General features: G+C 42.3%; 1 protein-coding gene across 5 annotated transcripts in view; it reads right to left on the reverse strand.

Moving 5' to 3' along the window:
• Raf1 (Raf-1 proto-oncogene, serine/threonine kinase) overlaps nt 1–24,844 on the reverse strand; it is a 54,621-nt gene that overhangs the window by 3,010 nt on the left and 26,767 nt on the right. For 2 of the 5 annotated variants that reach the window (XM_060383974.1, XM_060383975.1), the window contains 13 exons: nt 23,671–23,903; nt 16,382–16,494; nt 13,731–13,833; nt 13,299–13,456; nt 11,551–11,649; nt 9,868–10,021; nt 9,287–9,346; nt 5,893–5,920; nt 5,659–5,786; nt 5,207–5,324; nt 2,403–2,487; nt 1,756–1,932; nt 393–439 (listed from right to left, as the gene is read on the reverse strand). In XM_060383974.1, the coding sequence (XP_060239957.1) occupies nt 393–439; nt 1,756–1,932; nt 2,403–2,487; nt 5,207–5,324; nt 5,659–5,786; nt 5,893–5,920; nt 9,287–9,346; nt 9,868–10,021; nt 11,551–11,649; nt 13,299–13,456; nt 13,731–13,833; nt 16,382–16,494; nt 23,671–23,877 (1,477 nt within the window). In that variant the 5' untranslated portion in view covers nt 23,878–23,903. Of the gene's footprint in view, nt 1–392; nt 440–1,755; nt 1,933–2,402; nt 2,488–5,206; nt 5,325–5,658; nt 5,787–5,892; nt 5,921–9,286; nt 9,347–9,867; nt 10,022–11,550; nt 11,650–13,298; nt 13,457–13,730; nt 13,834–16,381; nt 16,495–23,670; nt 23,904–24,844 lie in introns of those variants that run through there. The other 3 variants (XM_021641016.2, XM_060383976.1, XM_060383977.1) reach the window with 3 other exon arrangements.

Here is a 24,844-nt window from a genome sequence, read left to right on the forward strand (position 1 = left end):
TAATCTTGAAAATCTGATTTGGTTTGCAGTTACTTTTCCCTCTGTATGTACAGCCACACACTTTTTCCACAGGCTAAATATTACCCTCTTCAAGCTACACTTCAGATAATCGCAACCACGCCGAGTTCAAGTCCATTCCAAGTTTGCATCCCAACTCTGAAGAAATTACTTTTAGATCACTGTTGGTTAAAACAACAACAAAAAACTTAAGTTCCTTCAACTCTCATGGACACTAGTCATTGCATACAATGACTACAGAGAGCCTATGTTTGGCTTCTCAACTATATTTTGTTTAAAGGAAAACAAAAAAAGCTCTTCCTGGCACCATGAACCATGTATGAGGAAAAGGACTTGTTGAGCCCTTAAGCTGAGAACTCAATACCAAAGGATACTGTTGGATTTCATGTCTCTATGGATGATGTTCTTTGCGTGCAAATAGCTGTGAAGGAGAAAAATCAGGTAACTGTATGAGACAAAGTCAAGGTACCCAAGGGCCTATCTTCCCAGCCTAACCCTGTCACCTGTAGAAAGACTAGAGCATAAATGGGCTGATAAGCATCATTTTCACTCCAGTGCCCATCAGCTAACTGGTGGGTAGCACTGCGCCCTGCATGCTGCAACTTGTATTTGCTCTGCAAACAAAGCCAGGCATGTAAGATGCTGTATTTTACTTCATATTCCGCTTATCCAAAGACAAAACCCAGTCAGGAGCTGGGGATGGCTGTAAGCTGATTATTTTTCTGGGTGGTGAGAATGCAGAATGTAACAGGATAGATGCACTGGGAATATAGAAAAGCCCCCAAGCCATATACTTCTGAAAGAATATGGCATGTGAATTTTAACTTCCATATTTCTTAAAATTTAGATTCCTGTATGAGTGTTTGGTTTTTTTGACACAGCTTTTCTCTGTGTAGCCCTGGCTGTAATAGACCAGGCTGGCCTTGAACACAGAGATCCACCTGCCTCTGCCTCCTGAGTGCTGGGATTAAAGGCATGTGCCGCCACCACCTGGCTTCTGGATGAATTTTAAGACACAACAAAACTGTGTAGCACTTACGCCAACTCCAGTCACCTGGCATCTGGGGAGCAAGCACTAAGGAATTCCTGTACCCTATCCATAAGGGCACCTGGAAAGCAAAGCTTGAGAGCACTGCCTGGTACTGACCAGGAGAGAACCGTGTCACTAGGCACCATGTCCAGCAGAGGCCCTAAAGATGACCTTTTAATGAAACTGGATAAGCCAGGCATCGTGGCATATGCCTTTAATCCCAGTAGATTCTTTAAATTCTAGGACAGCCAGGGCTACACAGCAAAAACCATGCTGGGAGGGAAAGGGGGAAAAGGAGAGAGAGGGAGGAACCAATATCCAAAGTGACAAAAGGACTGGAGAGCTGGTTTGGGGGTTAAAAGCATGTAATGCTCTTGCAGAAGACTCCATTTTGATTCCCAGCACCCACATCAGGCAGCTCACAACTGACTAATTCCAGCCCCAGGAGGACCTGACTCCTGAATACTGACACTTACACACAGATCCAAACAAATGTACATTTTTTTTTTTTCATTGACAAAAGCACTGGTGAGGAGAGGGTATTCCTCTGCCTGGGGACAAAGTTCGTGTAGACAGGGGTTGTCTAGCTGATGAGGAGTGGGAGGGAGCTTTGGACTTGCTGTGCATGAAGAGTGCCACTCAGTCCAGCTCCCACAAGGGCAACTCAAGAGTTTACACCATAAGGACTCACCAAGCTGTCTACTTACTCCATTCCCTGAGCTGTCTGTCGGGCAATGTCAATTAGCTGGAACATCTGGAATTTGGTCTCCTGGACATGGAGGTGTTTGTAGAGACTGCTGCCCTCACACCACTGGGTCACAATTGCCAGGTTGTCCTTTGTCATGTACCCCATGAACAGCAGGATATTAACATGCCGTGTTTTGCTGGGGGAAAGGGAAGCAGGGAAAACATGGCCATGAGACCACTGCTTGCAGTCAGCCAGAGCCCACCTTTTGTTCACCTCTATGCTAGCCTTGCGTACACAGGCTGTGCTTTGCACCAGAACCCTCACCTGTGGCACCTACCTCTGTCCAACTCATCCCTACAAACCTAAGAGCGATTCAGTGACTAGAAAGCTAGGACTTGGGCTGCAGAGTAAAGCAGATTAGCTATAGAAATAAAAGTAAGAACAATCTCCCTATCACAAACTAACCCCACTACTCTGGGCTGTTGCTTATTGAGTACAGAGAAGAGGTGTGTGTCCATGCAAAGGGCTCTTCTGGTTCCCAGCACATATGCTGGAAGGAAACAAGAGTTCCTTCCTCCTTGAAGGAGTGTTCCTCGAAACCCACAGCAGGTGCTGACCTGCACAGCCTGGCCCTACCCAACCTTGCTGTCCAGGGGCTGGGCTCACCGCAAGACAGCCACCTCGTTCCTGAAGGCCTGGAGTTGCTCTGGGGTTGGGTCAACCACCTTTAGGATCTTCACTGCAACGTCTCCTGCAAATTAATTTGAGGGCGGTTACACTCTGTTAAATCCTAAGGTATTTGAAAATAAGGACTATTTATGTGCATCTTACCTTGGTGTTTTTGTTTTGAGACAGGCTCTCACTGGGGCCCAGGACTAGGGTCAGCCAGTGTAGCCCCTCTTCCCCTGACCAACACCAAGATCACAAGTCAGTACAATCACAGCTGAGTTTTTATGTAAATACTGGGGCTTGAACCTCAGGTCCTCATGTTTCGATGGCAAGCACATTTTACCAACTAAGCTACCTCTCAGCCTTTCAAAACCCTAACTCTAAAGGAAGATAGGGAGTCACTTCTCAAAAGACGATGTTTGTGTGCAGGTAGAACAAATCTGCCAACTAATACAAATCAAGCAGTGGAGATGCTTCTTTGGCACTCACACCCACACTGGACTGCTGAAGCCTTCATCAAGCTAGTGTCCGAGTGAACACCAAATCCCATATGGGATAGCTCCAGAACCTTAGCCTATGAAGATGAAATCAGTGCTAAGGTCTCTTAAGCACAAACTGATGAGGAAACAGGCCCTTTAGTAAAGCTGAGAGGTCTTGGGAATACTGAACCCTTGCTGTGTCATAGCCTGTATGCACACCTGTTAAACTCACTCTGCAGAGAGGAAGTAGAAAAGAAGTCAGTCCAGGACCACATTTGGAAAAAGAAAAATGTGCTGCAGCCAAAGGCAGGGAGCTAAGTGGATCCACACAACTGTCCTTCAGTACTGGCAGCAACCCAGGCAACCTCCTGATAGCTTCAGAAACAAGGAGTCAACTTTGCTTTCAGAGATAGATGTCTCATTCAAATGTTTTACATAGATATATTAACAAGAGTAATAATAAATTACTTGAAACCCTTGGTGGAGGGGCAAAACAGGGTTTCACCATGTAGCTAGAACTCAAGAGATCCACCTACCGCTGCCTCCTAAGTACTGACATTAAGAGTATACCACCACTGCCCTGCTAGGAGCTCAAATTTTTATAAAGTTGTCCACTCTATAAACTGAGGTAGGAGGCCAGCCTAGGCTACGTATCAAGACCCTGTCTAAAAGAGTCAAATTAACCAAGGCACCAATGATCAAAGTGAGTCGGCCTGAGGTCTTACTGTTCTGCGGAACACCAATGGTTAAAAAAAACGGGTTTCCTATGAGGTCCCAGTCTGACTCCCTGTGAGCTCCAGTTTATCATCTACAGTTGACGTGGCAACCAGCATTGCCCAGCACCAAAGGCACCGGCTACTGGAAAAGATGCAGATCATCTGATTGGAGGTGCAGTGATGGAGCCACCCATCAAGTACAGTGACTCTAAGTCCCACATGGCCAAGGAAGGGGGATTCCTGTATGGCTGTGAAGTCTGAGAGAAGACAGTAGCTGGGCTCAGAGACTGCTGAGAAGAGGGAATGCTTCCTGGAGGTAGTGGGGTGTAAGCATCAGAAAAGATACTAGAAAGGATATTCTAAACTGCACCAGAAACAAAGGTGACAGGACTGTTGGGGCGTGTAACTGAGCACCTGTAGAAGAGACGGGGCTGGAGAAGAACTTGCTGCAATAGCCCAGGTAAGTACAGGTGTGGGGTTACAGTGGGAAACAAACTGGGAGGGCTGGTTTAAAATGAGGCCAGGATGATGGCTGGTGGCCAGGTGCCCATAAAAGCGAAGACTGAAAGGACAAGTGGCTACAGGTGCAGAGGAGGCCGGAGGCAGTGCTAAGCAGCGCCCAAGAACAGCTCTACGTAGTTGATGGCCTACTGCAGTGACACCATCCTTCTGCAGACAAGAGGCGAGCCAGCCGGTCATTACTTAACCGTTCTCAGAGAAGGAGTCACTCTACATGTCACTAACCAACTTTCTGATCTGTGTTCTTAAGAAATACCATTGCTCATATAGCGACTTAGGCAAGGCAAAAAGCCATGTATTGATATGCACCAAGAGAAGTAGATGCTGCTCAGTGTCCAGTAGGACTTTGATGCTCAGAACTTTACTCCATCTCTGCCCTATTATCTATAAAGGTTATCAGCACCAAGTTTGAATTTGGGGGAACGTCAAGAAACTTTACAAGCACTTTCAAGAAACCTGTACTTAGATTGCTAATTTCCTAAATCCAGGTGTTAAAAACCTGGTATGAAAAGTGTTAAGTATGTTGCCAAATTATTCAAGCTGCTGCTATAGAGGTTAGCCTCCAACTTTCCTTTGAAGTGATAAAGTGTTTCCCATGAAAATGAACACTCACCTCACAGAAAGGGATACCTACAATTAACCCTGGGCAGGGCAGAAAACACTAGTCAGGAGGTAGGTGTCTGGCTTTCCTGCACCAACCCTCTGATCAGGAGCAGACAGCCCCTTCTCCAAGCACCTGCTTTAAGGCCCCTTTCAGCTGTTGGTGTCAAGGGTGCACTCCACTCAAACCAGCAGACATCTGCTCATGAAGAAGCATGTTCCATGAGCAGAGCTAGCTTCGTTTTGAAGAAATAGCACCACTAGCGAGTCAGTACAGGGCTAGAACTTGCTCGCTGGTTTCTAAGCATCCTGAGAACTTTATTATGCCAATTAAAGTTAGAATGCTGTGGAATTCAAATGTGATTTGATTGCCACATGTGACCAAGTACCCATAGATAAGGCCTCTCTCAACCAAGAAGCCCCCTAACCCTCTCTGCTGAAACCTGACCACCAGACGCCTGCAGCAAGAAATAGGCCCTAAACTTACCGTGCCACTTGCCCTTGTACACTGTGCCAAAGGAGCCGGACCCAATCCGAGTGGACAGCATCACCTCACTGGCTTCTATTTCCCAGTAATAGCTTGAATCTCTCTGCCCACGAGGCCTCTGAAATAAATGAGGATCATTCATAACCCACACTATCAAAGAAAGGATCATCCAGCCCCATCTGTTTGGCTTCCCTTAAAGATGGATACCATCCCTGCACTGCAGCTACGGTTTTTGTCTTGAGAACATACCAATTTACTGAGTTGTAGCTGAATGGCAACTTATAAGATGTGAAGGTGCCAGGGGGCACTAGCATTCATACTAGCATCCATTTAGCACTAGCATTAATATTTTCTTAGGTTACCATCCCCAAATATGTTATGTGCATTCTAATTTCCAAGAGTTTATCTTTACTGAGCCCTGAATAGAAAGAGGTGTTATTGGCCATACTCACAATTTTGTTTTTTTCCTGGGTCCCAGATCCTGGTGCCCGCTCTCTTTGTGCTGGCACAGGGGTTTTGGGCTGTGACCAGCCTGTTGGGCTCAGGTTGTTGGGGCTGCTGGACAGGGCTGAAGGTGAGGCTTAATAGACAAGACAAACAGAATCCGAACGTAGATAAGCCAATAGAAGATCACAGCATAGAGAGAAAAAGCCCATTACTGATCATTAAATGACTGGGTAAAGTACCTGATTCACTGTGACTTCGAATTGCATCCTGAAACACAAAACAAAAGCTGATCAGACATACTAGAAAAGGCTTTCTCTTGGGGTGGGGATGAAGGGAGAGGTTGTAGGAACAAAGCCATTATTAACTCTCTAAAATATAAAGTATACTTTCATACTCTAATTTCCTGGTTTACCTAATGGCCAAAGTGAAGTTTTCCAATATTAATTTCTATTACATATTACATGAAGTCAGTGTAACTTTTCAAGGAAACCACATCATTTCTCAGAAAAAACAAAAACAGGAACAAACCCTCAGCAAAGGCTGGCAAAGTTACTAACAACTGGGATCTCCTCCCAAAATCCCAGTATACTGCTCTACTGAGGCTTAATCAGATATAGAGAAAGAAAGACAGAGACCCAGTGACAGGCTCACTAGTAGTAAGGACACATATGAACCAGAAATTGGATGTGACAAAGGTAAGTACTACTTGAGGCCTAAGTCACAGGGAACTGGAAAGACCATGAACCCCAGAGCCTGAATCCTGTGTTTATATTTTATAAACCCACACAGACAAGAGGGGAGACTTAGTCAGGGTCACAGAGCAGTGGGTGGTAGAAATGGAACCATCACATATGAATCTGAGCCTCAGCTCCATTAGCATGGGCTATTACACCAAACTTCAGTGGTGTTCTCATGCAGGCTACATTCTCTTAATACTAGATACTGTTTCAAGAATAGTTCAAATCACAGGGACCTACCTCCACAGAACATTTTTTAAATTTCATTTTGATTTGCATGTATGCACCACATATAAATAAGAATGCAGGTGCCCACAAAGGCCAAAAGACAATGTGGGATTCCCTGAAGCTGGAGTTACAGTGTGTCCCCTGACTTTTATCCGACAAGAGCAGTAAGCACTCTCAACTGTCATGCAGCCCTCCATGAGACAGTTCTAAATCCTAATTTTAAGAGTCTTCCTTAAGGGTGGAATTTAAAGGCAACGATATAAAGATCACTCAGCTCACATCACTTCAGAAAATACCTTTTTAGAAAGTTATGTTCTTTTTCTTTGTATAACGATAGCAAACAAGCTATTTGTTCGACAAAGCTACAATTAGACTGTTCCCACTCGATATTTAAAGGTTTATCTTTTATGAGTGTTTATGTATGAGTCTGCATGTATGTGTGTGTACCACATTTCTGCAGTGCCCTTGGAGGCCAGAAGAGAATGTTACGTCCTCCAGAACTGAACTTATGGACAGTAGTGAGGCTGCATGTGGGTGCTGGGGTCTGAACCAGGGTCCTCCAGGGGAAAGAGTACTCTTAACTGCTGGGCCATCACTCCATATTTTTTGTTTGTTTGTTGTGTTTTTCTTTAATATAGGTTATCACTGTGTAGCCCAAGCTGGCCCTGAACTTGCCATTCTGCCTCAGCCTTGTTAGGGTTGTAATCTGCAGGCATTTGCCACCGTGCCTAGAGATAACTTTAAAAGAGTAAAAGAAACACAAACCAAGCTACTGTTCTCTTTCTCTCTCTCCATCTCCCCATACACACAAACACACACACACCATTTCCACCACCCTGCCCAAGTATCTTAAGAGCATACAGTAAAGCTAACTCTGAGTCCCAAGCCTGGCCTATCTCTAAAACATCCACAGAGATACGTAAGATTTTGGCTGCTTTAGGGCTTGCCGTGTAAGCACAAAACCCAGGGTATAATCCCCATGAGGTGGCACATGCCTATGATCCCTGCACTGAGAAGATGGGGACAGGAGGATCTTGGAGGCTCACTGCCTGGCCAGCCTAGCCTAGCTAGCAAGCTCCAGGTTCAATGAGACCCTATTTCAAAACACAGGTGGAGGGGCAGCTGGGAAAGATAAGAAATCAATCTTCTGGTCTCCACATGCCTGCACACACAGAACATACAGATCCTCACTCTACAACTCAAACTAGGTATAAATGTATCTGTGTGGGAAAGGTGGAAAAGTGTGGTTGTCGGTATATTTATAAATATGACATAATGGCACCCAAGTGGGAGAAGCACTGGCCAGTCAACCAATCTCTTCTGTTATTTTATTAAAATTATATTCCAGAATACAGCAGGATATTATTTTCTTAATGTCTTACTTTTTGCTTCCTCTGTCTAGTATTTTAATTGGTAGATTACTATAATTGGATCACATATCCCAGGATAAAATTTTATGAATTTGGGCCTGGAGAGATGGCTCAGAGGTTGAAAGTACTGGCTGTTCTTCCAAAGGTCCTGAATTCCCAACAACTACATGGTGGCTCATAGCCATCTACAATGAGATCTGGTGTCCTCTGCTGCTCATATGCAGGCAGAATACTGTAAAAATGATAAATAAATAAATTTTTAAAAATGTCTGTGTGCGCCTAAATTTAAGTTATTAGTTTAGAAGAACATAACTTGTATAAGCCAAACAATAACATACAACCCAAAATGCTGAATGAATCATGTGTTATTAAAAAGGAAAAAAAAATGGTGGTGCACACCTTTAATCCCAGCACTTGAGAGGCAGAGGCAGGCAGATCTCTGTGAGTCAGAGACCATCCTGGTCTACATTGTGAGTTCTAGGACAGCCAGGACTATAGAGAGACCCTGTCCCCAAAAACACATCACCTCCAAAAAGGGAGAGAAAAAGCCACAAATAAAACTTTCTTCTGAGGCACAAACAAGACTAAATACAATACTTGTGCTACTGTGTTACAAATTGAAGCCATTTTCACTTTGAACATACTAACCCAGAGTTTAAACAGGAACAGGCTGGACATGGGAAGAAAATGGCTACTTTAATTATATTATTGAGTCTAATCATAATGATAAAGCCCATAGATTACACAGGGCAGGACACGTGATTTGCAGCTAGACTGTTCCTGAAAAGGCAGGTGTCAAGGAACAAGTTTCTACAAAGACCACTTCATGGTGGAGAGAAAACACAATTATGTGGACATGTCTGCTGAGTCTTTTTATTTGATTTGAAATAGATCTCACCATGTGGCCCAGACTGGTCTCCAATAAGGACCTCCAAGGTGCTGGGATTCTAGGCATGTACTAGTATGCCAGACTTACTGATAAGCTTCTAATGCTTATCAACCAATGGATGAAATGCTTTGGCTGAACTCAGTACAGATGCTATTACTATATCAGTCCATCTTTTGAGAAAACTGAGTTTAAAAACTATTTCAATGCCCTTGTCTCCAAGAATCTACTTGAGAAATTCTCTTAGCAGTGGATGTATCCCATAGAGTATTTGTCTTGCTCATAAATATTCTACGGAAAAAGGAAAAAAAAAAACATATACAGCAAGTCTGGCTAGAAGTATAAATGAATGTATAACTTGTCTCATGTGATAGTCAACCCAAGAAAGCAAAGGCATGAAGAAAATACCTACTCTTCCCCTCAGACAAAATCGTCTGGAGCACGCCCTGGGAGAAGCATTCAGGCTGTTATTCTAGTCCAAAGCAATGAGAAATAAAGAAGAATAAAGAACAAAGGAAGCATTTGAAGTGTATTCAGTTGATTTTAAAGATGAGCTAGAAAGCAAACCAAACAAACAGAACATACAAGAAAGAAAAGGCAGTTTGCTAACACTGACTAGCAGCGTCTCATTTGCCTCAATGCGTATTAGATCCTAGAGCACCTACTTTAGTCCCCTAGAGCATCTGCACTCTTCACACAACAACCCTCACCACACAAAGCTGCTCTGCATGTATCTGCACCAGCGCAAAGATCACATCCAAAGCTGGGACACAGAGCACAGTGGTTAGCGGAAAGTTTTGTTTTCCACTGCAAGGACACATTGGCCTAGTTATTAAGCCTGTCTATAGACATAACAGATTTTAAAAGACTATTTCAAAGTCCAAGGGCCTGAAAAGTACTGCAACATTCCTAAGCAGCTTTGAAATCCACATTCTCTGTACTTCCCAATATTAACTACCGCTGCTCATCACCACCCCCAAGGGGCCCTATTACCTCAATCATCCTGCTGTCCACAGGCAGGGTGGTGCTGACCATGTGGACATTGGGAGTGGACGTTGACCTCTGCCTCTGGGACAGGGAACCTTCAGAGGAAGGGCTGGAGGTGTTGAAAGTGAAGGCATGGGGTGTGGAGTATCTGTGCTGGGAACTAGGCACGGAGAAGAAAGAAAGTCCCATGATTGGCACTCAGGCCTCCACACTGGCAAAGTCTTTTCAACCGCCTACCTCATTAAAACAAACCTGACCCATATAACCCCTGATACAATGTTTCATTCTTTCAAACTGCACTATTTAAAAACTCTTCTGTCTGGACTCCTTTACATGCAAAATTTTGAAAATAAAAAATAAATGTGCTTGTCATCTCTGTGAAAAGAATCTATCATACAATTTATCCTTGGTAATAAATCACTCTTCAGAATACTTCAGAATTTTACAACATCTCTAAGAACAGATCAGTATTTGCTACAACTACCACCTAACACTAACTGGAATCTACCTAACTTAACTGAAAGAAAGACTGAGAGTCTCTCCCTATAGCTAGCACACAGCAAAGTGTGTGCTGCATCGTTAGATCTGCAACGCCAACCTGTGAAATAACTGTTTAAGCCCAGGAACACACATTAACAAGTACAGGATAGGGATGGGATATGGCTCAGTGGCAGAGGGTTTACTTAGCCTGTGTAAGGCCCTAAGCCCCAATATCTTGAAACAAGTAACTTCTGTGGCTAAAGGTGTGACTCCACAGCATGGCACTAGGCTAGCCTCAGGAAAAAAAAAAAGTAGAACATATTTGTCCTGTAGATTTCAGGTTTATTCAGATCACACTTGTATGAATTCAAGGGACAAAGACGGGCTTTTCTAAGGGTTACTGTTCTGTCTATGGCCATACCACCCTGAACATGCCCTGGCCTTGTTTAAGGAAGGCTGTTTCCTCACTGAAATAGCCAACCAAACCTTGCACTAGGAATTCTGTCTGCATTTAGGCTAGTTTCTTATCTTTAAAGCAAGTTGTTTTTTGCTCAAATGTGGTTTGCAAATTACCAAAAAGGATTCATTCAAGTCAGATACAAACATTATTTCAATACAAATTCATTGTTCGAAAATACTGCCTGCAATTAGTTCCACAGTAGTTTTACAGGAGTCATTAAATGCTACCTGATTACATATAGACATTTTAGACAAAAATGCACATTTTATTTTAGGTTCTAAATTCTGTGTGTCACTGAGCAAGATCTGTACTCCACTGAACTTTGAGCTTTAAAGCAAGAAAACAGCAATGACAAGTTAAATGAAAACTCTAAAGTGTTAACAGAAAGGACACCTATTTCCATCTACTTGGATTTTAAGACTGTGATAAACATTTTACAAGTTAAGCTTTTCTTCTTAGTCTCTGTACTCTTTGGGGACCCTTTCCACAGAGGCTTAATTCACCACAATTGGAAGAAGGTAGAACCTCAAGCTTTTTATAAAGGTATTATGTTGTAATAGAAGGGCCTGCAGTCAAAATCACTTTCTAGAATGTAAATAAGTACGGTGGGGCCACAGAAAAGTCTCTACTTGGTGTTCCACAGAGGCAGCAAAGGGTCTGCAGACATGAAGATGAAATCCTTTGTATTCAGGGTCCCCAAACACCAAACCCAATATAACTTTCCAAAAGAACACCAAGTAAAATATTACCTAGCAGGCATCCGGGAAACAGACTCTCGCATCCGACGCATTGTCAAAGAAGGTAGTGCTGGGACTCCACTATCACCAACAGTGGAATTTGGGAACAGCCTGAGTAAAACATGGAAAGACTGATTTATGGATTCAGTCCTCTTTTCAGCCACCCTGCCTTGCTTGCAAACCCACAGCTACAATCCAACTTCCCTTGATTCATCTGCCTCAAGTGCTTTAGGCACCTGTAATGAAGAGACTATGAACCCAAAGGGCTGGATTACAGACTGAGTGACAGCAACCTGCCAATGAATGCACATCCTGCCAGGTGGTCCTGTCCAGCTATACTAAAGTAATGTTTTCCTAAGTGATAGTACAACATTTCACAACCTTATTTCACAAACATACAGCTTTTCTGGAATTGTTGCCTTGGAAACAACAATGAGAAGAAATTATACTCATTATATTCAGCACCAACAGTAAAAAGGAAGGGAAAGTGGGATTACTACTAACCGGGCATTTGCACTGGACACACTGAGTCCTAGTGTAAGCAATCTCATGTTATCCCAGCCAGCCCTTTTCAGATGAGGAAGCTGCGACTTGGAAGTGCTAGTGACAGCCCTGAGGTTGAAGTGTCTACTGGCCATAAGCACATGCCTTTCTGCTAATCAGATTCTCTGAGAATCAACAGGTGACTTCTGTGGGAGCTAAAAGGTCCCTTCCCATTGTGAGTAAAGACAATGTTCCTCTCACTTTTCTGACTTGTTCCAATAAGAATAAAACAGACTTCATACTCTGAACACAAGTTTTTAAAAAGGCTCTAAGAAGCATAATTTTAATTTAAATTTGTTTTTTGTTTGTTTGTTTTTTGAGACAGGGTTTCTCTATGTAGCCTTGGCTGTCCTGGAACTTGCTCTATAGACCAGGCTGACCTCGAACTCATAGATATCCAGCTGCCTCTGCCTCCCTAAGTGCTGGGATTAAAGGCATGGGCCATCACCGCCTGGTAAATTTGCAATTATTTAAACCATTTTCTCTCTGTGAAATATATTTTGGTATCTGTTTTATCCCCTAAAAGAAAGAGTCTCAACTTTTTATATCTAAATTGTCTGAGGCCTGAACACATTGCTCCTCTGTGTGAAGGGGAAGGAAAGAGCACGAGCTCCATTTTCTCCTTTCTTTGGACAATATGCAGGACTGGACATATGTTTGAAGAGAGAAATCCCAAGCCCTTCAATTTCCACATCCCTGTTCTTTTCCTTGACAAATCAGTATCAGTAACAGTTTGACAGACAATGGGTCCTACTTGCTTGTGGTATTTGTGCATGTGTGTCCGAGTTCGTATGAGCGGTAGAAATATCAGAGGCCAATGCTGGGAGTCTTCCTCAGTCACTCCCCACCTTATTTTTGAAACAAGATCTCGCACTGAAACTAGAGCTCAATGATTGAGCTAATGCAAGGCCAGCCCTGTCTCCACCTCCCCAGCTGTGAGATCAGCATTCATTCAGCCGGAGCCCAGCATTCATTCGGAGCACTTCACTGAGTCATCCCCCAGCTCTCTGCCCATTTATCTCACAGTCAGACGACCACCACACTGCAACTAATTTCAGAGCTACTGTGCTTCTACAGTATATAGTTTCTGACTCACAGCAACCATTTAACAAACCTAAAGCTCAGACTTAAAAATAAAAATATATAATGAGCATCCTCAAATGTGTTTCTGACCTGACCCTGGTATTTTTACAAGGAAAAAAACCACAGTGTCTTACAAGAGCTGTCTGATATTACTCCAGTCCACACACATAGTAGGTACTTTGGTGCTACAGTGCTCGTGAAACTTGTAGCCACATGTCTGACATCGAAATCCGTTTAGCAGGAACTTTTGACAGATGTCACAGAATGCAAGCTTCAGGAACGTTTTCCGAGCCTATGACAAGAAAGCAGGTATACAATGATAAGTAAAAAACACAGAAGTTGCTTTCTTCACAGACCTCACAGAAGTTTCCTACAGTGAAGAATCATACTTCTAACAGTGTCAAAATCAGAAAGAGCAGTCAGAGGAGCCCCATGCACATGACAGCGTAGGGAGAGCTGAAAGCAACTGTAAATGCGCATGTCTAGTGCTTCTCACTTCTCGGAAAGGTCAACCATCCATGGCAAAGAGCCCAAAAATGGCAAGAAAGAGAGGAGCTGAAACTTACAAAGTTGTGAGTTGTGAGTGGAACATGATCCAAGAAATCCACCTGCAGTTCTTCTCCAATCAGAGAGGCAGCGTCGGTGTTCCAATCTAAGCGTGCTTTCTTACTAAAAATTACCCAAAGCATAAAATGAGGGAATATCGGACCAGGCTCAGGACACAGAGCACTTCTACTGTCTACTGCATGCTGTCTAAGCCCATCTCACAGCTGCTCTGGTCCTACCCTAAAGATAAGTTAACTAGGGTCCCAGGGAGATGCTGCTCAGAGAGTGACAGGGCCTGTTGGAACCCAAGTCTGTTGGACTCCAAAATGTATGCTCCTAGAACACAGTTTCCTTTAAACAATCTCATGACAGGAGTTAACTATGTCAAGGAGACTGTGTAATATTAAAAGTCCCACCAAATCCCCAGAATCCCACAATGTAAGGTGCAGTCACTACAGTGCTCAAGTTTAATGTTCAACAGCTACTTTAATTTAAATGTCCGTAAACAATATAAACACACATGCTCTCCACATTGCTTACAGACTCAAAGTTGTCTGGAGAAGTAACATAAGTCTATAGGACACAGTCTATTTCTGTGTATAGAACAAGCAAGACAGGAAATCATAGCGATTTAACTGTTGTGTTCACTTAATCTGTCTCATTTGCTGACGATGAACATTTCCAGTTAAGAAATGTAACACACATATGACATCACTCAGACCCCTCTTATCACTTGTCAGAAGCCAACAAGCCATTCTCTGGTTACCCAGCAGGCAGTAATTCATTCCTTATGAAAATTCTTAGCCAGGTGCAGTGGCACATGCCTGTAATCCCAGTGCTCTAGGAAGCAGAAGCAGGAGGATCTCTATGAATTCCAGTCCAGCCTGGTCTACAAAGTGAGTTCAGGACAACCAAGGCTAATAGAGAAACCCTGTCTCAAAAAAACAAGAAAAAGGAAAAAAAGAAAACTCCCTATGTAAGGTAGGGGAATGGTATCTGTTTAAAGTACTATTGTGTCCTAATAAAGACCAGGAAGGAAACCCCATTTTCTGAACAGGCAGGAGAGAACTGAGATAGGTTCCAACTCAGTACAGGCTTGCAGAAGAGTGGACCAAGTCCCTGTCGTAGTCTCCCCAGTCCTGAAGGAAGTCTATGGATCAGCTTGGGGACCAATATGGAAATAAATCTAGCTAAATGTGACAACATGTTGAAGATCAGCTAAATAAATACAGGAACAGACATGTGGAGGGTAAGCTCTGCGAGGAGACTCTCCTGAGATGTTCTCTCCAGCTGGGGAACTCAGGACCACAAAGAGAACAGAAGCACTGCTCCCCAAAGAGGACAAAGTCAACGGTTTTCCCAGGTTTGGCTAACATATTAAATAATGGTACGAATGCAGTGCTCTGTTGCTGTGGGCCATTATCTCAGCCTTTGAGGATTGGGAAACCTCCTCTATCTAGCAACCAACATTTGGAAATAGGGTGTTTTTTCTAGAAGTGGGAATTCCCTGCTTCTTTCAACCTTGTGGCTATCACAGAATCAAGATTTAATACTCATCAAACTGGATAAGTAGCAACCTGAACACTTAGCATATTCCAGGCCCTAGGTTCAGTCTCTAGTACTACAAAAAAAAGAGGGACGAAAGAATGAATGACAAGCATTTCTCTTTAGGACTGTAGTGAGTGTGTATGTTCAAGTTCCATCTATCTTGCTTGTTGAGACAAGTTCTTTCATAGGTCTGGAGTTCACCAATTAGGTTAAACTAGCTAGCAAGCTTCAGGGACCTGCCTGTCTCTGCTTCAGGGTGCTGAGGTTACAAGGGCACAACCACATCTAGGGTTTTATGGCAATTCTGCCAATCAGATAGCACAGCAAGCACTACACGGACTGGAATATTTCTTCAGGCCAAAGATAACTTCCAAGAGGGAGAGGGAGAGCAAGCAAGAACGAGCGAGATTTTTATGGATATTTAAATGTCTCTGAATGTATGTATGTGTGCCATGTATGTGAAGGTACCCTTGGAGGCCAGAAGAGAGAGCATCAGACCCCTGGAGCTAGAGCTACAATTAGTTGTGAACCACCTGATGTGAGTGCTGGGAACTGAACTTAAGTTCTCTGCAAGAGCGACAAGTGCCCTTAATGAGCCGTCTCTTCAGCCCCTAGCATTCTTAACTATAAAAAACAATACAAACATTTTCAGAGTACCCATTCTGTACGGCAAACACCAGGGAAATTCTTTGCACTCAAAAACATGCCTTCTAACAAATGCTACTTCCATCCCTGGGCGTGCTATTAGCATCGCCTATGCATTGTAGTTTTCAAATCAATGTCCAGGCAATACTTTCAAGTTCTCAGTAGCAAATTTTTCTGAATTGATACTTTAAAAACAAAAGTATAAACTGGGTGGTGGTGGCGCACACCTTTAGTCCCAGGCACAGGCAGGCAGATCTCTGAGTTCCAGGCTAGCCTAGTCTACAGAGTGAGTTCCAGGACAGCCAAGGCTACAGAGAGAAACCTTGTCTCAAAAAAATAAACAAAAAATTAAAACGAAAGTGTACACACATACACCAATCCCTAGGCATCTAATACAAAGCATTTGTAATAGAACAAGTTATTTGAGGCTAGAAAATCCTTAGTGTTCTGAAAGGTGCTGACTGACTAGTGTTCTTACCCTTTGTGTTCCTGGAGAAGTCTGAACACTGCACAGCACTCTGGCTGCAGGCCTCTCACCTTGAGAGCTTTCATAAGGCAGCGATGCAAGCTCATTCCATTCCGCACATTGACCTGCAAACCAAAGATCACCTTTAATACCAACACAGGCTAGACTGCCCCTTGCAAAGATGAGCACTCAAATACACACATCCACCTATAAAATGGTATAGACTTATGCCATACTGTCTGCAATGTGAACACCTCAATATCCAGCACTAAGTACAATCACATGCACACAGCCCTGATTAGCACTGGGCACAGTATACATCTCCTGTACTACCTTTAATTAGTTACCTACAGCATGTTAACTAGAGGAAACACTTTTATTAGAACACAAAAAGTAAGACTATTTCAAAAGTGGGGGAAACCAATACATGTTTATGTATGTTGTATGGGTTGAAAAGATGTGTGCCTTGCTATTTACATCAGAAGTATACGGGGGCCAGTAAGGTGACTCAGCAGGGAAAGGCACTCATTGCCAAGCCTGACAACCTAAATTCAATTCCTGGGACCAATGCGATGGAAGCAGATACTAACTCGCAGAAGTTATCCATGCACTGATATCCAAAAATACACCATGGAGCACGCTACGTGCACGCTCACCCCGCACACACACACTCATAAAAAATGTTTTAAAAATAATTTTAGGTGTGTGTGTGCGGAGGGGGACTTAGTGCCTGCCTGGACTTTCCAGTGCATACATAAGCATGACTATCAAAAGGGAGAACAAACATGAGCTGAACCTTTATAACTCTTACCTGCTTTCAACAAAATAGAGACTTGATCCTCCTAACGAATTTCAAAGTAGCGAGGGGAGTAGAAAGTGGAGGAGCATAGCTACTGCTTGACTAAGTGACAGACACTAATGTGTACCAGATAGCCTGGGCAGTATGTGCCCTATGCAATGCCCTACTCCATGCTTCAAAAGCTAGGTTGCTACTTGGAGGCACAATGCAAAGTATCTGTACCGACAGCATTAAAATAATGAATAATATCTTAAAGATTTAGATAGTTTTGGTTCAAAGCCTAGGAAAATTAAAGACAAAAACAAAAACAAAAACAAAAAAAAAAAAAGGTGGGAAGAGTTGGTAGTGCCAGCAAGAACAACAGGATGATTTGTAGTGGCCATGAACTGCCACACGGACCCCTGCTCTGACTGACTGTATAACCTTGTCAGAAGCAATCTCTGCCCTTCTCGGCCAGTCTTTTTCTAGTTGCTTTGAGAAAGAGATGAATGAGTCTTAAGAAGCAAGGCAGAGATGTCTAACCTCAAACCAGACCACAACATCTAGATACAAAGTGGAGACAAAGCTAGTAGGAAGGAACAAGAGGGAACGTAAGAAATGGTCACTCATGTCTTCTCATGGCCTTATTTTGGTATTACTGGCCACTAACAGGGACTGTGCTGGTCAGTCATCAATCTTTGAAGAATAAATAAACTAGTAAGGAGAACTACAGCAAAGTCTGAGGATGTAGGACACACAATTTAGGGGTGACAGAGGTCAGGGAGGAAATCCTCCTAAGTGATTGGCTATGTAGAGAGGAAAGGGGGGGAGGGGTTCTAAGCTATAAAAGCTCCTCCTTCACTGTGGATGAGTCCAGCCGATTCTTCAAGTTAATAAACCTTTTTTATCACAGGAATTCTAAGGGAAATAACTGGGAAACTAGACAGGGGCAGAGGTTACCTAGTACGTGTAAATTGTGTTGCCTATTTAAAAAAATAAATAAACACAATTACGCTGGTATGGTGGCCTGCATCTATTCCCAACATTCAAGAGACTGGGACAGATGGCTGCTTTGACTTTAAGTACAGCATGGACTACAGAATTAGACCCTGTCTAAAGATAAAAGTTTTTTGTACATACCAAACTAGTTCAGGCAAATGTTATCTGGGATTTGTATCAAAACAAATGAAAAGGTGTGGGTGGAAACAGACACACAGAACTGCTACGATCAGCCAAGGGTAAGGCAGGCAGGTGATGAACATAGCAGAACTGTTATTGTAATCTCTCTACTTTCACAGATATTTACCCTTATAACATCTTACTAATGTCCAGCAAAACAAGGCAGACATGCCTGCACTAGAGATCTGAGCTATAAAAACACAAGAGGAGAAAACAGCAAAGAGTGCTAAACTCACACACTGACAGACTCATGACCTGCATCTATGCTGCAGAGCATAGCTTTGAAAACTATAAAGTGATTTGTGATTATTTTATTATTTCCATTAGAAGTCATGGGTTCAGAGAGCTAGATAGCTCTTTATCCTCTATTCCACTGATGTTCTCAGAGGTAGAGAGCAAGGAAGCAGCCTAGGGGTTTGTAAAATAGAGACTTTGTAGCCTGTACTAACACATCCAAGGAGTCTGCTTCCATAACTTTGGAATACAGCCCAGAAACCTGTGTCTATGTCGGCCTGCCTGGTGGTTTTAAAGGCAACAGTTCTCAGCTCTGGTCACTCACTTGTCCAGTAACAATGAGAAGAACAGCCAGAGAGATGTGCATGTTTAGAAAACAAAATGTCAAGAATCATTACAAGACATTATTCTTCTAAAGACAATTACTCTAAAATCATTTCAGTCAGACCCACCCTCAGTCTGTTTCTCCTACCCCCATGGATGCACACTGTAATTAGTTCAATGGTATCTCACTGAGCTATAAGAAGAGAAATCCTGGCTTCACAGTATGAAGCTACCCTGGGAAGGGGAGAATGCTGGCTGCTTGAGGGCACTAGCTGCCAAAAGACACCTTCCACCACTGGTTTTCCCAGAGAAAGGCGGTCCATCTTTTTCCAAAGAAATGGAAGAAAAGCATATGGAAGCTAAAGGCTTCTCATATGCTTCAGGAGGTGTCAAAGTTCCAACCATCTGCTAAGCTCCTACAAAGGCTGTCAAGGACTACAGAGATGAATAAAAGACTCAGAAATACAGTTAGCTGCCACTGCACTAATTAATCAGCTACTTCAATAAGCATTCTCCTCAGGCTGGAAAAGGCAGGGAGCTCAAACACAACTTGTCTAGATGATGCAGCTAACAAGACAGCTGAGGAGTTAATGTGTATATCAGACTGTTGGAAACAACCAATATGCCATCTGAATTTTCTGGCCTTCTAGCCAGACTTGTAGTAGACAGCAGAAAAGGAGATAGCCTGAAAAGCTCCTAGAAATGTCAGATAAGCTTCAGGCTCCCATGATATCCACAGTTCCTATTTGACTTCTCACTTTAAGGTAGAGGATTAAAAACAGTAGATTTAACAAATAATAAATAAATCACCTAACATAAACACAAATCATTGTTTCAAGTAGACAAATAAGACTGTTATTGCCAGGTAGTACACACCTTTAATTCCAGCAGAGGCAGAGGCAGGTAGATCTCCGAGTTTGAGGCCAGCCTGGTCTACAGAGTGAGTTCTAGCATAGCCAAATTACACACAGAGAAACCCTGTCTCAAAAACAAACAAACAAAAAAGACTTTTATTATTTGGTTTGGTTAGGTTCGGTGTGATCTGGTTTGATACTTGGTAGAGCTGGGAATTAAGCCTAAGGCTTCACGTCTGTTAGGGAACAGCTTGATCCCTGAGCTATGCCCCATGGCTAGGCAGGCATGAATGCCACAGATGCATGTGGAGGTGGTCACCTTGGGGATTCTTGGAATTTAATTCAGCTTTGGCAACAATGCATTTACACACTGAAACATCTCACTAGCCCCAAGTTCTTGATTTTTAGGGAAATGTTGCCCAAAAACCATCTACCTCTTAGGTGTGGTGGCAAGTAAAGATCATGCATCGGCTACTCAATGGTGGTATGGTTGGTGGAGGATATTAAAGCAAGCTGGAAAATGCCCCATTTCTTACTTTAAGGCAACATGTAGATAGTGTGCTGTGAGTAAATGTATGTATAGCGCAGCCTGACGAAACAGTGACTAACTTCATTTTACTGGGATAAAGGAGAGTATAATTGTCTTTTCTTCCCAGCTCCTAGCCAGCCTCAAGCAGGTACGTAATAAAAAAAAAAAAGAAAGAAAGAAAAAGAGTAGTCACTTTTAAGAAGCAACCTAAAGTTACCTATGTGGCCAGAGGTTGATTTTAAAGTGAAGTACCTACACATACACAGAAAACTGCTGCTGGCTTCTCTTTTTGGTGCTACAGGGTTTATAATTTTTAACTACCTGTACATGTGTGGGAATATGGACATAGATATAGATGCACAGTGACAGAGGATAAATGTGTCATATCCCCTGGAGCAGGAGGTTGTGGGCTGCTTGACTGGGGTGCTGCTAACTCAACTCCAGGGTCATCTTAACTGCTGAGCCATCTCTCCAGCCTCAATGGCCATTAGTTTTTAATCATCTACAAATGGACCCAAAACAAGTATCACATTGATAGTTCTAAACTGCAGTGTTCAACAACATGAAGAACAATTCCACTATTTATGACATGATGAATTATTTGGTCATGTGATACACCTTTGAACAGAATCCATTCTCACCTTGAAATAGCCCTGTTTACGCTTTTAGTATTAAAATGACCTTTCTTTTGCAAAATAATACTAACTAGTGAAGATTTTATTTTTCACTGCCTGGAGAAATAGGCTGCCTGAAGAAAGCTACTGGCTACTTGAAATTACTTTATAGAAATATAACATGTAGAGTTGACAGGGCTGACACATTCAGAAGAGCTTTATCAAACAGTTGCAAGCTCACAGTCATAGTCAGCATAGGCCCTAAGAAGGGAAGATAATAGGAGAGTTGGAATACTGCACTACAGACAGCGCAACAAGGAAGAGAGCAAGGGTGCCTTCAGTCAGGGGGAACAAAGACCAGGTTCCCAGGTTCTTACAGGCTTAAGGGAAGCTTCATGTGACTAGCCAACATGGTCCTATCCTGGAGGAATGCCCTAGACAGGAAAGTAAACTTACAATTCAAAGTTCTGTGCTGCCAAGCACAATGGTACACACCTGTAATCCCAGCACTAGGGGAGGCAGAGGCAGGTGGATTTCTGTGAATTCGAAGCAAGCATGGTCTACAGAACAAATCCAGGACAGCCAAGGCTACACAGAGAAATCCTGACTCAAAAAAAAAAAAAAAAAAAAAACCCACAAAAGTTCTGAGTCCAGGGAAGGGAGCACAAACTAGAAGGTCTATGATCTAATATTGGCACTACAGATTTGTTCTGAAATACCTGATCTGTGAATCTCGAGTCTAGGGTGGAAAAGTAAGTGGAGAGCAGTCCAAAAGGAGAAGCACCAGCCAGCACTGCCAACCGCATGAACACTGTGTCCCTAATCTTAGGGTAGCTGCTTCACAACCTTTTTTTCTTAAACTTTTTATTTGGAATCTCATTAAGCTGCCTATGCCAGCCCTAAAAACACTTGGTACCCCAGATAAGCCTCAAACTTAAGATCATCCTGCTTCAGCCTCCCAAATACCAAAGTGTTACTTGCCAGACTCAGCTAAGATAGCCATATTGAAAACTTTTTTTAGGTGATGAAACAAAAAAAAAATATATTAATACTTTAGTTGTCCTTTTGAGTTTTGCTGTCAGTTTGAAAAGGAAACAAAAACAACACACGTAAGATCCAACACCACAAATGAAAGGCTCCTTAAATTTACAAAAGAAGTATAAGAGGGCTGGAGAGGTGGTGCAGTGGTCGAGAGTACTAGCTGACCCAGGCAGAGCTCCCAGCACCAGCTCTCAACCATCTGTATCACTTCAGGTCTAAAGAATCCAATGCCCTCTTCTGGCTTCTACCAGTACTGCACACACATGGTACACTGACATACACACAGGTAAACACACACACAAACACACAAAATAAATAAGGATGAAGGAACTTATCAGCAAAACCAGAGGGGACTGTTAGAAGGAAACCAAGAAATCTCTGGCTGGCCTCCCAACCTTAGAATCGTAAGGAAAAAGAGATGCCATAAACTGCGCTCAGCAGGCCACAGAGTGGGAAGGCAGGGATAGACAGTCTTAAACTCAGGTTGTACACGATGTCCCACCAAACAAAAACCAATACAACTTCACTTTTCTGTTTCAGCCAAACTGGTTTTTGGCTTTTCAAATTCAGAATATAGAGGCTTTTGAGCAGTGGGTCCTTAGAAAATAAGGGTTTTCATGTCAGAAAATCCTACTGATAACATCCAATGCTAGTCACTTGTTCCGAGGAGAAAATGCAGAAATAGTTTATGCTCTAAGAGACAAGGTACAAGTTTCTTGCTAAGCAACCTGAAAATCTGTCTTGGGCCTATTAAATAACAAAACATTTTTTTCTTAGGGGATGGAGAGATGACCCAACAGTTAAAGCACCAGCTTTTCTTCCAGCTGAGCTACATTCAATTCCCAGCTACCACATGGCAGCTCATAACTGTATGTAATTCCAGTTCTAGGGAATCCAATGTCCTCTTCAGGCCTCTGTGGGCACTGAATGCACTGGCATACAGAAATACATGGCAACAAACACCCATTCACATAAAATAAAAACATACATTTTTTAAATTAAAAATCTAAAAAATAAAAATAAAAAAAGAAAATTGTTTCACAAAATAAACCAGCTCATTACTTTAAAAAAAAAAATCTAGAATTTTTTTCCTAAAGTAAAATAACCCAGAAAATTCTATTTTCCTCATATTTAATTACAATATCAAAATTTAAGTGAATACTTTGCATTCAGGAAAGAATGTCTTTTTTTTTTCCTTTAATTAGTTTTAGTTAGCTTGGAAATTAAAAACAAAACAAAACAAAACAAAAAAAAACTTCTCAAAGAAAAGGCTAAGAACTGGCAAAATGGCTCTGGATCCAAGCAACTGCCACTGAGCCCAACTACCCGCATTCAGTCCCTAGAACCCATGTGGTGGAAGAAGAGATCAACTCACGCAGGTTGTTCTCTGATCTCTATGTCATAATGTAGCATGGGCATGCAAGTGCACACACACATGAACACACAGTAATACAATTTTTAAATGTTTCAAAAGAAAAAAGAGTACCAGAAATAGCCCCCCCCAAAAAAAATAAGGATGCAGAAAAAAAGAAGTTTTTGTGGGCAATGTTAGGACAGAGTTGGGAGTGCAAGAAAAACAGTGATTTAATAAAATAAATCTGTACTTAGGACAAAAAATAAAATAAAATGATTTTTAAAAATTCAATTAACAGAAGCTACAAATGACAAAAGGATTCTCCCATCTATAAACTGGGTAGCACAGCCCAGGGTCCAAAGACAGCAGAGCTACATTTTCTAGGGTCACATACCACTGTCCTTTGCTTATTCGGCAAGAAAACGCGAATAGTATTGCTTGTCTTAGAAGAATCCGTGAGTTTGCCATCATCTGAGGCCCGGCGCTGATATCCAAACTGCTGAACAATTGTAGGAGAGATGCAGCTGGAGCCATCAAACACCGCATCTTTGAGTCCAAAACCATTGCTGATCGTCTTCCAAGCTCCCTGTATGTGCTCCATTGATGCAGTTTAAACAATACTTAAACCTGAAAGACAAATAATTATAACTCTAGAAGAAAAGTACTTAACCTAGAAACAATATAAATAAAAAGTTGTAAAAACAGTGGTGTATGGCTTTTCATAATCTGTGAGCAAGTTAATCGGGAAAGAAAAAATTGTATACAGTGGCATATTTCCATAAAATGAGAGAAAAGGGAACCAAAACCCAAAGCCAACCTAGAACATAAGCCAGCATCTCTTGGTTTCTAGTCCCTGTTTTTCATCTGTATTTGTCTCCTGTGATTATAGTGTATGAATACGCTGAGTCATCACCTCTGTCTATGAGCAACATATTTTGAACTATGAAAATTATGCACTGGAGGGTGGGGGAGGAGCAGAAAACTTAATTCCCAGGATGCACTGTAGATACTATATTTATTTTTGTTCATTAGCTTTCTCATTTGTGTAAGCATTTTGGCTTTTAAAATCTTCAACTTTCTCCTTAAACCAGAGAAAAATACTAGCTGCCCCAAAAGTCCCAGATTCCATATCTATTTACAAAGTCCATGAATTTTCCACTATAACATTTTCAGGGTTCAGTTCGGGTACAGAACCAAAGCTGAAAACTAGTCATTTAACCCCACATAATCTGAGGTTTCTAACATACCTCAGGCGTAAGGACTAAGAATGCCCAGATACTTGCAAGTCAACAAGCAGGCAAAGTAAATGGTTCTCCTCCTCTAAACACCTGAGGTTGACAGAGAATCCCACTTCAAGACTTTTCACAGAAACTTCTTTGTCTAGCAACAGCTAGAGCTTAGCAGCAGCCTCCATCGTGAGTCGGTGTAGAATATGCATGCACACACACGCATACAAACATACGCCCCATTCCTGTTATCCACCTTAATCCTTATAATTGAATAAGTAGAAATGATATCCCATCTAAAGCAGAGAAAATTCTTATACACACTTCTGAGTGTCCAAGCTA

This window comes from Meriones unguiculatus, chromosome 5 (assembly GCF_030254825.1).
Source record: "Meriones unguiculatus strain TT.TT164.6M chromosome 5, Bangor_MerUng_6.1, whole genome shotgun sequence".
NCBI lineage: Eukaryota > Metazoa > Chordata > Mammalia > Rodentia > Muridae > Meriones > Meriones unguiculatus.